The sequence below is a fragment of the Elephas maximus genome, chromosome 2, assembly GCF_024166365.1.
Source record: "Elephas maximus indicus isolate mEleMax1 chromosome 2, mEleMax1 primary haplotype, whole genome shotgun sequence".
Lineage (NCBI taxonomy): Eukaryota > Metazoa > Chordata > Mammalia > Proboscidea > Elephantidae > Elephas > Elephas maximus.
The window spans coordinates 46,978,402-46,994,198 of record NC_064820.1 but is presented as its reverse complement, the minus strand read 5'-3'; the positions used below and the strand labels follow the sequence as shown (position 1 = coordinate 46,994,198).

Here is a 15,797-nt window from a genome sequence, read left to right as displayed (position 1 = left end):
TGTGCTAGAAGTCCTAGCCAGGGCAATTAGGCTAGACAAAGAAATAAAGGGCATCCAGATTGGCAAGGAGGAAGTAAAATTATCTCTATTTGCAGATGACATGATCTTATACGCAGAAAACCCTGAGGAATCCTCCAGAAAACTACTGAAACTAATAGAAGAGTTTGGCAGAATCTCAGGTTATAAGATAAACATACAAAAATCACCTGGATTCCTCTACATCAACAAAAAGAACACCGAAGAGGAAATCACCAAATCAGTACCATTCACAGTAGCCCCCAAGAAGATAAAATACTTAGGAATAAATCTTAACCAAGGATGTAAAAGATCTATACAAAGAAAACTACAAAGCTCTACTACAAGAAATAAAGCTACCCACTTGTGGTATTAGAGTTACAACAGCTAGCAAACTAAGGTACCCCACCAACACCAAGGGTGACTAAGAGTCCAGGTTTGCCCAGGACCAAGGGGTTTACTTGGATATGGGACTTTCAGTGCTAAAACCAGGTCAGTCCTGGACAACTGGTCAATCTACATCTTACCACATTAAAAAAAAAAAAAAAATGTTTCAGGATGTGGCAAAGAGCTCTGAGCCAATGAAGAGTCTTGGCTATTAGGTGATTTGCTTTTAGACTTACCAAGCCATAAAACAAAATGAAGCAAAACGAAAGACTATATTTTTTAGTGTGTGCAGGAGGCTGCCCGGAACCTTACCCATTTCCGGTTAATTCCACGTTTGGAGGAGGTTTATCAATGTCACAGGAAGGTCTGTTTTCTGAGCCTTCACATCTGTCTTCATCAGAACTATCTTCCTCACAGTCAGAGTCCCCATTGCAAACCAAAGATCTGCTGATGCACTGACCTGAATGAAAGAAATGAAACAGGGTTAAGGCGGTTCCCCTCCCACCCCCCACCACTGCCCAGATAGTCTGATGGGAACGCCTCAGGGTGTCTGGGTGAGGCAGCACACAGAATAGATTCTGACCTTGGTCAGACACAAAATGGAAAATAGAACCTGAATTCAAAATTCCAGGTTCTTCACCCAACATCATTAAGCAGTCTTTCTGAATCCTCCAGAATCACGCAATGCCACCTACTGGGAAGATAGATTCACCTCCTGCTCTTCGGTTTTCAATAATTTTTTTCTGTAATCTCTGACTGAGATCCCAAAGGACTGCTTTTCTTGGCGATTTAGATATGTAAGCTTTGAAAGCATGGGAACTGGGCCAAAGTGTTAAAACTTAACATTTCTTTAGCATCTACTCTGTGTAAGGGTTGGTTGCAAACCAAAAGGTCGGCAGTTCGAATCCACCAGCTGCTCCTTGGAAACCCTATGGGGCAGTTCTACTCTGTCCTATAGGGTTGCTATGAGTTGGGATCAACTCAACGGCAACAAGTTTGTTTTTTGTTTGTCTGTGTAAGGCACTCTTCCTGGGTGTCTGGGTACAAATACAATAAAAATGGTCTCTGTCAGGCTTTTTATTTCACTTGCTGTCATAGAGTCAAACTCATAGAGACCCTATGGGACACAGTAGAACTGCCCCATAGGGTTTCCAAGGAAACAGACTACCACAACTTTCTCCTTTGGAGAAGCTGATGGATTTGAACGGTCGAACTTTTGGTTAGCTACCAAGGGTTTTAGCCACCAGGGCTTCTATGAAGACATACCAAAAGCCAAATCAAACCTGTTGCCAGCAAGTTGGTTCTGACTCTTAGCAACCCTATGAGACAGAGTAGAACTGTCCCACAGGATTTCCAAGGAGCAGCTGGTGGGTTCAAACCACCAACCTTTTTTTAGCAGCCAAGTTCATAACCACTGCACCACCAGTGCTCCCTATGAAGACATAGACCACTGTAACTCAGTACCATGACTGTCATGATTATACATAAGCCCAGGGTACCAAGGAAGAACAGAAGGAGGGCACTAGATGATTTGGCCCCTGTCTACCTCCTTAGCAACATCTCCAGCCATTTTCCTACTTAAACCTTATGCCTTAGTCATACCGGGCCATTGGCATGCTTTCTGTTTTCCCCCTGTTACCTGTACTTACAGTTCTTTCTGGTAGAAGGTTATTCTCTCCTATCTCCGACTTGTCCCTCAAAAATCAAACTAAACATTAGCTTCTCACAGTAGCCATATCAACCCCGCAGACTAGGGTTCATGTCCTCCTTCTGTGTCTTTATAATCTGCTCTGCACACAACAAGCATAGCACACAGCCCACTGTACTGTCACTCAATCCAATGCAGCAAACATTTATTGAAAGTCTACTGTGTACTAGGAACTCCAGATGCAAAAATGAAAGAAATATAATCTATGTCTTCGAAGAGTGCATAGTCTACCAATAGAGACATCCAGGCAAACAAATAGTCATGATTACAGGGTGGTAGAAGATTCATAAGGAACACAGAGAAGTGAAAAGTTAATTAGCGTTTTCAGTTGGGGGGTCAGGGAAGGCTTCCAATAGAAGGCATTATCTGATTTCGGTTTGAAAGTAAAATAGGAGTTTGACGGAGATGAGGAGAGATTATTTATTTATACACAATTCTGTCCATAAAACCATAATGTTTTTGAGGAAAGAGACTTTTATTTCATTTCTATACCTACAACCCTCATCACTATACCTGGAGTATAACAAGAATAGTAAATGTTTGCTCCGGTCTGTTGAATTAATCTGACTACATAAATGCAACAGACAATAGATTAAACAATATTCATGCCAAAACTGTGTTTTAAACACACTGTAGACAGAGATGACCTGCATTATTCATTGATGAGCTAATGGTTTGTTTATCTTGTAGACATAACAATAATTTGAGCAGTAACATTGCTTTTGTTCAATCTCAGTGTTGATACTAGACTCACTCTATATCTTCACCAAAAACATGACGTTATAAGCTGCTGGGTCCGTCAATAATCATAATTCTATTTAAAGAGGCAAAGCATAGTTCCACCTCTATTACTAGGTGCCTGTCTTTGCATTTGAAAGAATGACAGCTGAATGAGTGATTAATATGCCAACAAAAGTCCTGCTGATGCTTGAGGGGAATTAATTTATAGGCCAATATAACTTCAGTAAAATTAAGCAAGTATATATTGAACAAGTTATCAAGTAGGATTTCAGTTTACAGTCTGGATCCTAACACCATGGGAACAAATTACCTGAAGAACACCTGAAACGCTCTCCACATCCCTCTTCTACTGGGCATCCTCGAGTAGGTTCACAGGATTGTGTTTCAAAAGCACTTCCAACGCAAGGTAGGCCTCCATACTGACCATAAACAGCAATCGACCGCCTTCGAGTCTACACATAAGACAGATAGTGCTTTTAGATATTTCCAGTTTTCTTTATCTGAGAGAAATTAATGCAATTGGAGACGCAATGTCCGGGAAATTGTTCTGGCATTCTGCAAAAATGAAACCTCCAAAATCAATGAACCCACAGACCCACTTGTCCTTGAGTTCAGTCACAGTGGGATGATTATTTATAGAAAGCTCCCAGCTATATATTTACTTTCAGTGTTGAGTGCAAAAAAAAAAAAAAAAAATTAGAGAATCTATAAGAAAGTGACCTGAAAGAGTCAAGCTTGGCTAGTTAGACATATAAGCCAATAGATTACCATATAGAATGATTAATATTTTTGTCAAAGTTCTGTACCAAGAGCTAATCAGAAAGATAAAATAAATTATGCCAGGAGGAGGGTAAGGGTCTTGGACAGTAGAATAGCGGTAAAGTGGAGGTAGGGAAATCTGTACAAACTTGATGGCATTTGATTTGAGCTAAAAAAAAAATTTTTTTTTTTTAAACTTTAAGCTTTTTCAGAAACAAGGCAAGGAAGAGTACTCAGAGGAAATATGCTACCATGCAGATCAAGTTTACAAAACAGAAACCTAAGTAGTCCAAAGATGAAGCTACATCTACAATGGAATTTTACCAGAGAATTAAACATTGAACTCTGAAATGGAATATTAAACAACAACAACACTGAACTCTGAAACGGGAGATATGTCAAAAACAAGCTCTGAGGGATAAGTAGTATTAGAAAACAGAGGAAATAATCAGACCGAGTGAGAAACTTACAACTAAAATTCATTTAATTTTCATTCAATATGAGGGCATGTATCTAATTAAACAAAACGAAGGACCTACCAAATCCTTTTCCTCCCCAAGGCAGCCAAAGGTGCGTCTTTTAGGCCTCAGCCTGTACTCACCCCTCCCCCACTAATACAAGTGAACTGAATCTGAGATTCCAGAGGATTTAAACCTTGAGCAGAAACCAAGGGCAAGCCAATATGGAATTTATTCACCCATCTTAAATTGGGTTTGAAGTGGGGATTTCTTGAGGCAAACGGTCCCAGTAATGTAATTTGAGATCTGAGCAGACTTGTACCAAGCAGAGGCTAGGCCTGGTGCCTTTCTTGTGTATGAGCAGAGGAGTCATGGAGCAGTGAGTGGGAATGGAACCCAGTACAGTTTCTTGATAAATTTCCAGTTTCTGTTTTTGACTGATGAAGACATCTCTCATATGTGGCTTATTAATTTGTCCTTTTCTGAGGTTCCAATGTCCTAATCCAACAGATTGTGTTGTTTGTATAAGTAATCTTTTCCCTTCCCATATTGCCAGTGCCCTTGATGGCTGCCCACTCTCAGTTGTTTTATTCCCACCTGTCAAACTCTCATCTCATGGCCCTTTTTCATTTTCACTTGTCTCTTTCTGCATAAGAATTTTGTTTTTATAAGCTAGGAAGGTGGCCATTGTGTGATGACCTTCTACTCAAAGGAAAAAAAAAAAACTAATGTGAAAATGCCCTCTAGCTATTTCTAGTTAGAGTTCTTTCTTAACTTGTTTTTAAATTATAAGAATTTCTATGTGCTTTGTGTTTGCTTGACTTTCACCTTGTTATTCATGTACCTGTTTGCCTATAATCAGAGTTGTCATCTATTATATTTGCTACGAGACAAACTTTGCATTTGTGTAACTAATAAATGCTTGATGATTATCATGGTGCTTCAAAACAGAAATTGTCCTCTATAATATGGTTCTGTTATTTTAAGAATTAAAAATTATTTTTAACTACACATTTTTATCTGAATTAAACCACTTTAAAAATATTTACCGATAATGTTTGCGATCTTTAAAACAAACATTATATTTCTAGGCATTTACCCCAGGAAAATTATCAGGAAAAAGGACAGATATCTGTGTTCAAAAATGTTTATTAAAGTTTTATTTATAATACTACAAAATGAAAACAACTTAAAATATTCAACAACAGGAAAGTAGATAAATAAGTTTGGTATATTCATATAACAAAACATTACGTAGCTGTTAAAATTCACGTGTATAGTACTACATAAGATTAAAATAGTAGGGTAGAAAACTATGAACAAATAATCCTACTTTTAGAAACTATAAACACACAGAGAGAAAATAAGCTGAATGAATATATACCAAAATGCTGCTATATTGCTTTTTTCTAAATGGTGAAATTATGAGTAGTGTTTTCTTAATTTATAGTTTTCTGTATATTCTCCAGTCAACATTTCATATATAATTATTTAAAAACATACCTTTTTAGAAATACTTTAAAATCTCTAGTCATGTCTGATGTTTTATTTTTATCACTTAGGAACTAAAAGTTGAATCCAGCGAATATGAAACAGATTTTAAATTAAGTACTAATTTCATTTCATGCCATCCCTATTTCTTTATTCGTTAAGGAGTTATCAAGTTGACTTTAACTTTTATCTTATGTATATTTCTAGGTCAAAGACAAGACTTAGAAAAGGTTTCAAGAAAAATGAAAATACAGAAATTACTGTAATTGTTGTGGTTGTTAGGCGTTGTCACATCAGTTCCAACTCACAGCCACCCTATGTACAACAGACACAAAACACTGCCTGGTCCTGCGCCATCCTCGCAATCATTGCTATAATATATTACATAATATGTTATATTATATTCTATATTATAATAAAAAAATTAATTATTAAACAAGTCATACTTCTCTCCCTTGAAAATTACTGGTATAATTTTTAAGAAACATAAAAATAGCTTTAAAAGTCAGTACTATTTTGGCCATATCTAAGGTAATTCTGTGGATAAATAATCAAGTACAAAGATTTTTCATAGTGCTACCTGAGTCTTGGTACAGCCATCGCATTCTGACCAAGGAGCATAGGAATCCCACTGGCAATTGATTGGAGAGGAGGCACTGTCACAGGGTCAAATTGTCCATCACAAAACAGGTAGAAAGATAAGAGAGAGGGCACACAAAGAAGAGTCAAAATGGAAGTACATAACCACCACAATTTTTTCTCTAACAGACACTAAAAACATCCCAAAATGTGTAAAAATGTAGCAGCGTTACCCATTTTTTTTTTTTTTGAGATAAATTAGTTTAACCAACATTTATTAATAATGTGCCAGGCTATTTAAACACTGGAGTTATAGAAATTAAAAAAGAGATAGGCCACTGACTACTGATGGAGAGGGAGGGCAGTGACACAGATGTATAAACAAATAGTCATAATATATCTAATTTAATAGATTTCATAACAGGAATGTGTACAGTATAAAGTGTTAAGAAAATATAGCTAAGGGAGGGATCAGTAGTCCAGGGGAAAGATGAGAACACATAGGAGGAAGATATTAAGGCCTTCGAAGGGATTCTGAATAATAAGTTGAAGAGTTATCCAAAAACTTTCAAGTGAGAGAGAAGAAGCTCTAATAAGACCATACAAGGAGATTTCATGGGCCATCCCAGTTAATTGATCTAATAATGTGTTCAGGGCTTCTATTCTATCTCCTAGTTCATTGTTTAGTGCCTGGAGTCTTAAAAGCTTGCAGCAGCCATCCAAGACATAACAATTGGTCTCTGTTCACCTGAAGCAATAGATGAAGAAGGAGAGTCAGAAATAGGAGGAAGAAATGTAATGCGTGGCTAATTGTCTGCATGAATAAGTGTTTCCTTTGCCGTGAGACCAGAAGAACTAGATGGTGTCCAGGTACCCTTACTGAACATTTTGAGCAAAGATTCTATAGAAGAATCCTTATCAAAAGTGGAAAATATAGAACAGAATTTCAAATTTTCATGGACTCCAAACCTTCTGGATCCATGAAGGCTGCATCAACCCCTGAAACTATTGCCCTGAGATAGTCTTTAAACCTTAAACGAAAAACATCCCCTGAAATCTTCTTAAAATCAAACAATAGTTTAGCTTAACTAGTAAAGAACGTCTGCCTTGAGCATTATGCTCTTTTAAGACTTAATCCATATGCGATTAAATTGACAACAGCAACTCAAAAGATTAGATAGGAACCTTAAGGGGAGGTGGTTTTACCTCAATGGGGGAGGAACACCTTGAAAAAAGAGGGTGAGAATAGTTGCACAACTCAAGGAATGTAACCGATGTCACTGAATTGTTCATGTAGAAACTGTTGAATTGATGTATATTTTGCTGCGCATATTCTCAGCAACAACAAACACACCCCAAAAAATCAATTATATATATATATTTTTAAAAACCCTAGGACGAGTGAAAAACTAAAAACTGGCAGAGGTTAAATGGACAGGAACTTATTTTTAAACGCCTTTCCTCCACTCCCCTAACCCCCACCCGCCTTTTAAGCACCCACTCAAGCAGGAGGCAACTTGAGTTGAAACAACTGCACACAAATGAAGTACATGTAGAAAATGCAGAGTTGACTTAAATTGAAAAATAAGCAGTAAATGAGGTTTCTGACTTCTTATACAGTGCTCAGCTCTGGCCCTCTGAGGGAAGTGGCATGGGTCAATCCTAAGAAATTCAGGAAGTCTTGCCTAAAACCTTGCTCTTCAAAGGATAAAGGAACCAGGACTCCTGCTCTCCGGGTTTTGAGCACATTCCTAGACTTAGAGACAGTCAAGGGGATTCTTACTTTCCTTAAGACAGCAAACCCGTTGCTGTCAAGTCAATTTGGGCTCATAGAGACCTCGTAGGACAGAGTAGAACTGCCCTGTAGGGTTTCCAAGGAAGGCATGGTAGATTTGAACTGTTGACCTTTTGGTTAGCAGCCATAGCTCTTAATCACTCTGCCACCAGCCTGTCAGGTTACCCTGAGTCCCATTCCAGAATTGTGTGTGTCTCACGTGTTCCTCTGCCACCGATTTTGCTAGCCTGTAGTTTTTAACATTACCTCTGCCATATCTCTGATATGGCAACAATCATCCAAATACCTCAGCATTTTTGACCCAGAAACAATCTCAACTTACTCTTGTCTATTTTGTGTCCAAGAGAAAGCCAAAGTCTTCCCCAAACCTCGAGTCTTAGGAAGGGAAGCTGGCTTAGTCTCATCTCCCCCGGCACCCTGTGCAAGCCCTTATCACATTTGTATTGTAATGGGCTCTTTCATACTTTGAATCACCCAGTAACCTCTCAGTGCAGTCGTACTTCTCTTTGTCTCCCCAATACCCAGCATAGTGCTGGCCACATGGCCTGAGAGTTGGATGAAATTAATTGACCTGGCCCTGTCCCATCAAACTGACAGTGAAAGCAAAACAAGGCCATGAGTAAACGATGATGGCTGTTTTCCAGTCCTCAAGAGCAGATAGAACTATTTCCTTTAAAAACTCTCAAACTTTGAAGTCCAAATGATGTTTTGCAAGGATTACATTCAAAGATCAAATTCTACTTGCTCTAGGGTTTGTAGGTCTGCCAGGATTCTCTGTATTTCACGTAACATAATGGTACTTGGCCAAGCAAGGATGCTGATGTGTTTTTAATCTTCAAGTTTCTTCCTTACAGGGAAAAAAAATTAAAGTAAAATAAGAATAATAGTAAAATATTCTTTTGCTATCCTTGCCTTTTCTAAAAATGTAGCAAGAGAAAAAAAAAGTCTTGGAGGTATAAACAGAATCAGGCTGCAATGGAAAAATCAAACCTTAACAAAGAATGGCCTAAGAATAAAAAGAGTTTTTTAATTGTGGTAAATACATGTGTAACAAAACATTCGCCATTTTAACTTTTTTTTTTTACATGTACAGTTCAGAAAAGCATAATTTTTAATAATTTCCACACACAACCCGCCCCCCCCCAAAAAAAACCTCACCTTAAAAAAACTCGGAACTGTCCTATAAATCCCACCAAAATGAATAAACTGAATGCCTGGTGAACAAAGAACAATAAGGCATTATTTTAGTTTGCATTTATTGAGTCGAAAATCAATGCATTTGCGAAGTCGAGATCTGTGAATTGGGAGCAGAAGGGAGTGAAGGAACCACAGACAAGGCTACAAGATTCTGTTTTCTTTTCGGTCTCTATTTTAAATAGAAGTTTAATACCATTTTGTTGATCCCGCCTCCTACTGTTCATTTCTGGAAAAACAACCACGGGTTGGGTATTGTTTTGGCTTCTTTTTTTTTTAGTGCTACAGGTAAAAAAATTGACAAATTTTTTTTTTTTTTTTTTTTACTTCTCTAGTGCTGCAGGCACAAGGCCTCAAATATTTCCTTAGGGTCCCATCGTCTTTGAATCCCTGTCTCCCCTCCCCCTCTCTCCAACTTCAGCACCCATGTGGACACCCACAGGGTAGAAAGCCTGGAAGGCGTGGCCGTGGTGAGTGCTGAGAAGCTAAACGGGAAGTGAGCTTCAAAGATAAGTACTCAAAAGTTGAGATACAGCCCTAGGCACGTCCTTAGTACTTAGCTCAGTGTTTAAAACAACTCTGAGAACTTTTCTAATCATCTTTATGTGAAAGCATAAGCCAGAATATCGAGCTCGTAACCACTGCACCACCATGGCTCCAGACAGGTTACAAAGCAGTGGTTAAGAGCTTGGCTGCTAACCAAAAGGCCTGCAGTTTGAACTCATCAGCTGCTCCTTTTCGACATGTGGTTTGCCTTGGAAACCTTACGGGGCAGCTCTGCACTGTCCTATAGGGTTACCGTGGTCAGAACGGACTCGAAGGCAATGGATTTGTTTTTTGGGGACAGGTTATAAAATGAATTTTTTTCTTCTAGACCCTTCCACTAGCCCTCTTAGATCGTCAGTCCTCCTATTAGGTATCTTCCTTTCAATTGTAAAATCCTGCTTGCCTATTTCTGGTTTGTATTGTCCCACAAATCTTTAAGCCTATTATTATTCTGATTATCCAAAGATACAGAGAGGCGTGGAACAGCTGTGAGTAGTCTGGAAATAGGTTTAAAAAAATGTGGGGGATGCTATGAATACGTTAAGCACAATAATTTTTGCTTGCTTTTTAATTATAAACAGTTTATTATTTTTTTCACCATCATCCCTTTCCTCTGAGCCATGTCCACTCATTTTATTCCTGTCCCTGGGAAAGCCTCTCCTAGCTTTACTAGTCACTCTCAGGCATTAACAAATAGTTACATTTTTCAGACAACAAAAATTCTAGAACGGTCTAATATTCAAACTTCAATTTCTCATTCAATGTAAAATTTTTCTCCTATTCCCAATTTCTGGGTGCCTACAATGTGAGAGAGGTGGGGTCCATGTCAAAATTCCTCCACCTCTTTCTTCTACTTCTCCCCCAAAGTCAGAGCAGGAGTGAGAGGGGAAGAGTCAAAAACGCTCTTGCTTGAGACTAAAGGGGCACGTCAGCCCAGGGGCAAGGACTAGAAGGCAGGAGGGAACAGGAAAGCTGGTAAAAGGGAGCCCAAGGTCAAGAAGGGAGAGTGTTGACATGTCATGGGGTTGTTAACCAATGCCATAAAACAATGTGTGTAAAAAAAAAAAAAAAATGTGTGTACTGTTTAATGAGAAACTTGTTTGTTCTGTAAACCTTCATCTAAAGAAAATAAAAATTTTTTTTAAAACTCTTGCTTGGCTGATCCAGTCGGAGTTCAGCTAGAGGTGAAGCAGGGTGTCAGGCATTGGAATGCTGATTCTTTCCTTCAAGGGGTGTTTGTTCTTTGGATGATCCCCCAGTGGGGATCTGTAACCTCTGTTCTCCGGCACAAATGATTCATGGCTTTGTTCCTCACATATGGTTCTCACCGGAGCTTACTTCCTGGCAGTCTTTTCCATACTGCTGCTGGGTGGCTGTCTGTTAGGGTTGCTTCATCCTGCAGGCAGTCTCTCTCAGAAAAAGTCCCTGACAGCCCAAGTCTGGTTCCCTTCCACAGGTCCACATCCAGTCCATACCTGTACGTGTCTTTGACCTGCCCCGTTCTGGAAGCCCAGGCTGTTCCTGATACTGCTATGTTGATTTACTCTGCTATGAGGCAGGCTGGCCAGCCTGTTCCTTTAGATTTTCTCAAGCAGGAGTGTGTATCAGTCCATATAACACCCATACTCCAGGGCACACAGCTTTTAAGTCTCTACTTGCATGCCCCGAAGACAGAGATAGCCTAAACATCACTACTTTGTTTGTAATAATGCATGGACGTTTTAAAATGTGAGAGTACCGAGAACTTATCGTTCTTGGCCTTTGTGCCTCAGCCAAAACTAAGGCATCATGAAAATAAAAATGTTAACATCCTGTTAAATTTTTAACATTCTGTTACAAGCTTGTCAATGAAATTTTAGGGACTATGCTTTCTTTTTTATGCTTTTAAGCAGAAGTGCCTTTGCCATCTCTTATTTTGCTATATACATGCTTTTTCATACACACATCCCTTACTATAACCCATCAAAATCTGCTTATTACAGGCCGATTCAGGTCATGAGTTATACAGGCTGATCTACTAAACCAAACCCAACCAAACCCATTGCCATCGAGTTGATTCCAACTCATAGAGACCCTACAGGACAGAGAAGAACTGCCCCTCAGGGTTTCCAAGGCTGTAAATCTTTACAGAAGCAGACTGCCACATCTTTCTCCTGCAGAGCAGCTGATGAGTTCAAGACACCAACCTTTCAGTTAGTGGCTGAGTGCTTAACCACTGTGCCACCAGGGCTCCTTCTGAATCTATTATTAGCTAGGAGAATTCCTTGAAAATTTGCTAGCTGGGTATCTGAAAAGGAAGCCATTAGCATTCCTGCCTTCGGGGGAGCTTATCATCAAATGGACAAGCTAGAACAATCACAGATAGATACAAGTTACGTGAATGACAGAAATAAACAAATATCTAAGTTGATTCTAAAAAAGAATTACTTAGTGGAGAATGTATGGTAGATTTGTTTTGCATCAATGTAACTAAGTTGGAACTACATTTTCCAGAATTCCCTTCCCTTCTTCCTTTTCACAGAATGAGCTCTACCTTCTGCCTCCTTCCTATAATGTGTTCCTGCTACAACCATCACATCTAATCTTGTAATTCTCCCGAGGTTTCAAGTATGGCCTTTGTGTTTGTTTGTCTAGGCATGAGCCCATTCTGGGCCCCAAATAAATGCACGAATTCCAAAAAAGCATGGAAAAATCAAATCTAATTCATCAGCTTGTCCTAATTAGCACATTGATCAATAAATTCCAAAGATAGGGCACTGTCCAGATAAATAAGAGGGCAGGTTTTTAAATCACTTTAATTATATCTTTATTAGAAATAAATATCCATTTGCAAGTCCTCTAGCAATAAAGAAATGTGAAAGAGCCCAATAATGTGATGGGGCATTACACAGCCATCATAAGCATGTTTTTATAGATTGTCCAAAACAGGACAACGTGCTTATGATATAATGAGAAAAGAGATGCAGGTACAGTTTGAGAACAATTTAACAAAATGTGTACATATTCACATAAAAGTCTGGAAAGAAGTAAATTAAAACATTAACAATTTTTATCTCTGGTTGAAGAAATAATAGCTATTATTGCCTTCCTTAAATTTTAAACTTATTTTTACCATTAAGGTAGCAGTATAGCCAGGAAAAGGAAATTGGTTTAAAGGCACAAACACCATCACAGTACAACTGGTAGTAGACAGCTGACAACATCACATCGGCTCTGGATGTAGCAAGGAAGCAGGAGGTCCCGACGTGCAAGGTCACTGTGCCTGGCCATATGGAAGGCCCATGTGAGGGAATGATACCCTGTACCACAAACCCCACGTTCAGCCCTGGGACGGTGGAGCAAGAGACTGAGCCGCAGCCAGCTCAGAGGAAAGCAAGCCTCTTTTGTCCCAAAGCTTTCCTAAGATACCACAGAAGCAAGTTATTTCCTGTACAAGGGACACAGAGTCAACCAAAGTGATTCTGGGACCACCTGTGTGATTTAGTTCACATGGATGCCAAGATAAACGAGACCTACCACCACCTCCAGCTTCACTCTCTCTTAAAAGGCCAGACTTGGGAACCACTACTGGTTTCAGGAAAAAAACTAGTCGCCGTTGAGCTGACCCTGACTCATGGAGACCCCAACTCACGGCATCCTCATGTGTGTCAGAGTAGAACTGTGCTCCGTAGGGTTTACGATGGTTGATTTTTCCAAAGTAGATGGCCAGGTCTTTCTTCCAATGCATCTCTGGATGGACTTGAACCTCCAACCTTCTCATTAGCAGCTGAGCGCATTCATTGTTTGCACCACCTAGGGACTACATTTTCAGGATAGGACAGCCAAGGCTTCCCTGAGTTTCCCTTTTCTGAAGCCTGTTGCAGAAGCATGCCCTTTGGTTTTACTGTTAAAACTATGAATATCTACTTTGAACTGTAGAGAGCAACTCTGCCTGCAACTTGGAGAGAAAGAGTTGCTTTATTTGTTGATAGTCTATCATCAATTGAAAGATAAAAGTATATACATATTTCTATTGTGCTTTAGGTGAAACTTTACAGAGGAAATTAGTTTCTTAATCAATAATTTATACACAAATTGTTTTGTGACATTGATTGCAATCCCCATGATGTGTCAACATTCTCCCCTTTTCCACCCTGGTTCCCTGTTTCCACTCTTCTCATTTTCCTGTCCCTTCCTGCCTTCTTGTCTTTGCTTTTTGGGCAGATATTGCCCATTCGGTCTCATTTACATGATTGCACTACGAAGCACGTTCCACATGTGTGTTATTGTTTGTTTCATAAACCTGTATAATCTTTGGCCGAAGAGTAAACTTTAGGAGATAAAAGTATGTTTATTTTTGTAGCAGTAAAATAGCATAACAATCAATTATTGTGAGGGCTGTTTTTAAATACAAAACAATTATTGAGATGTCTCATTGTAAAATAAATAAGGACATAGATTGAGAGTTAATACAACTATTAGGAGAGAGTATGAATTTTGAAAGGAATTTATTTTTGAGGTAACAATTCTTCCTCAATTTTAAATAAAAATACAAGGCAGGCTATTAGAATTTAGATTACATCATAATTTTACCTTTGTAGCATTACTTGCTGTTCCCGTATAACATTAAACAGATTAACTTTGCAAGTTCAAAAACCAGAGCACTGGGTGGTTTTGGGTAAGCCACGAGTTATTCAAAATCTCTATCTCATCCCTCATCTAACCCCAGGGGAAAGTAAGTGTGGATTGAATATTGCAAATAGACAGCATAGTAATTACAGAGCAATCGACCAGCTGACAGTGCTGTGAAATTATTGCTTCAGCAGTATAATTCAAAAAGTTTTAAGATTAAATTCCGAAATTTATAATAATAAAATTGCAATAATAATTTCAACTTACTTTGCAGCCCAGAAATCCAGTCTATGATGGTGATTTCTGTCTTTGGCCTTGTCTTTGACTTAACAGTAATTTTTTTTTTTTTTTTTTTTAGCGTGGGCCATTTTGTATGGCCAACATGTTTATTTGGTAAACCGCTAGTTTCATTCCATCTACCTTTATCTTCTATTCTCACAATCCTGGTTCTCTTATCCAGGATTCCAAATTCTAAAGTTTCAAGTCATCAAATCCACTTTTATATGAGGTTCTTAGCCAGATAGGTCAAATCATGGGGACCAATTGCATGACTCCATTTCAAGCAAAAAAATACAACACAGATGGGATTTTCTCCCTGAGAAATAACAACAATATTATTGTATTTCTTCGTGGCTTTCTTGGGATTTTCATAAACATTGTCTCCATTTCTTGATTCTCAGCCTTCTGAACCAGCAATTTAAATCCAAGACAAGAAAAAGCAATTCACTTTGGCTGAACTCTTAAATATTTTCAAATAAGGTTTTTAAAAATCACCTCAGATTGTTTTCTTCTCTATTTTCCTATGTCTCTCTCCTTATCTGATGTCTTTTGGTTAAGTATTACTGCCTTTTGAGATAGCTCCATTTACAAAAGTAATGAAATTATTATCTTACCTTCATGTTTGCAAAAACATTCAGGGCAGAAAAGAGGTAAAAATTTTCCTCTGTGGGAACTGGGTGAGTTTTTCAACAGCAGGAAAAGCCCAGCAGCCAGCCTCCCTCTGTCTCTCCCTGGTGTGGATTAACTTGGCATTCATATACAGAACAAGTCATCCTGTGACTTAGCTCCTACCCCAACCAGATTCTCCAGGGACACGATGAGCCTGCCCCTGTACTTAGCCTAAGTCTTGAAGCCAGATGCATTTTATCAATGACTTAGACCTTAGCTAGAGCCAACTGGGACTGTTTAGAACTATAATTCTGAAAAACATATCTGTAAATCAGAAAAGGCAGCAAATGTTCTCAGATCAGTGTTTAAGTGATTTTCAACCAAAGGACATTCTGTGTGTAAGGCAAGAGATAAGCTTCCTTCCTGTCTCAACTACTGAACTAAGCAGATGTTTTCATGATTCTCGTAAAGGGTGCTGTATATCAGACTTTGCGATTAGTGGGAAAAAGATCTAAATGCAGTTCTTTCACTCAAAATGTAAGTGGAACATTCTGGACTAGAATTTTTTTTCTAAAAAAATAAGCATAACAATACAATATGCATCTCTTCATGCTTCTGCTTTCAT

The 15,797-nt window shown here is 38.6% G+C and overlaps 1 protein-coding gene across 1 annotated transcript in view; it reads right to left on the bottom strand.

Annotated features, from left to right (window-relative positions):
- C7 (complement C7) overlaps window positions 1-15,357 on the bottom strand; it is a 94,294-nt gene extending 78,937 nt beyond the window's left edge. Inside the window, exons 1-5 of the mRNA XM_049862925.1 lie at window positions 15,178-15,357; window positions 9,092-9,147; window positions 6,140-6,215; window positions 3,162-3,303; window positions 715-862 (exon numbers count right to left, since the gene is read on the bottom strand). Coding sequence (XP_049718882.1) covers window positions 715-862; window positions 3,162-3,303; window positions 6,140-6,215; window positions 9,092-9,147; window positions 15,178-15,183 — 428 coding nt within the window. The 5' untranslated portion in view covers window positions 15,184-15,357. The remainder of the gene's footprint in view (window positions 1-714; window positions 863-3,161; window positions 3,304-6,139; window positions 6,216-9,091; window positions 9,148-15,177) is intronic.
- Window positions 15,358-15,797: the final 440 nt, after the last annotated feature.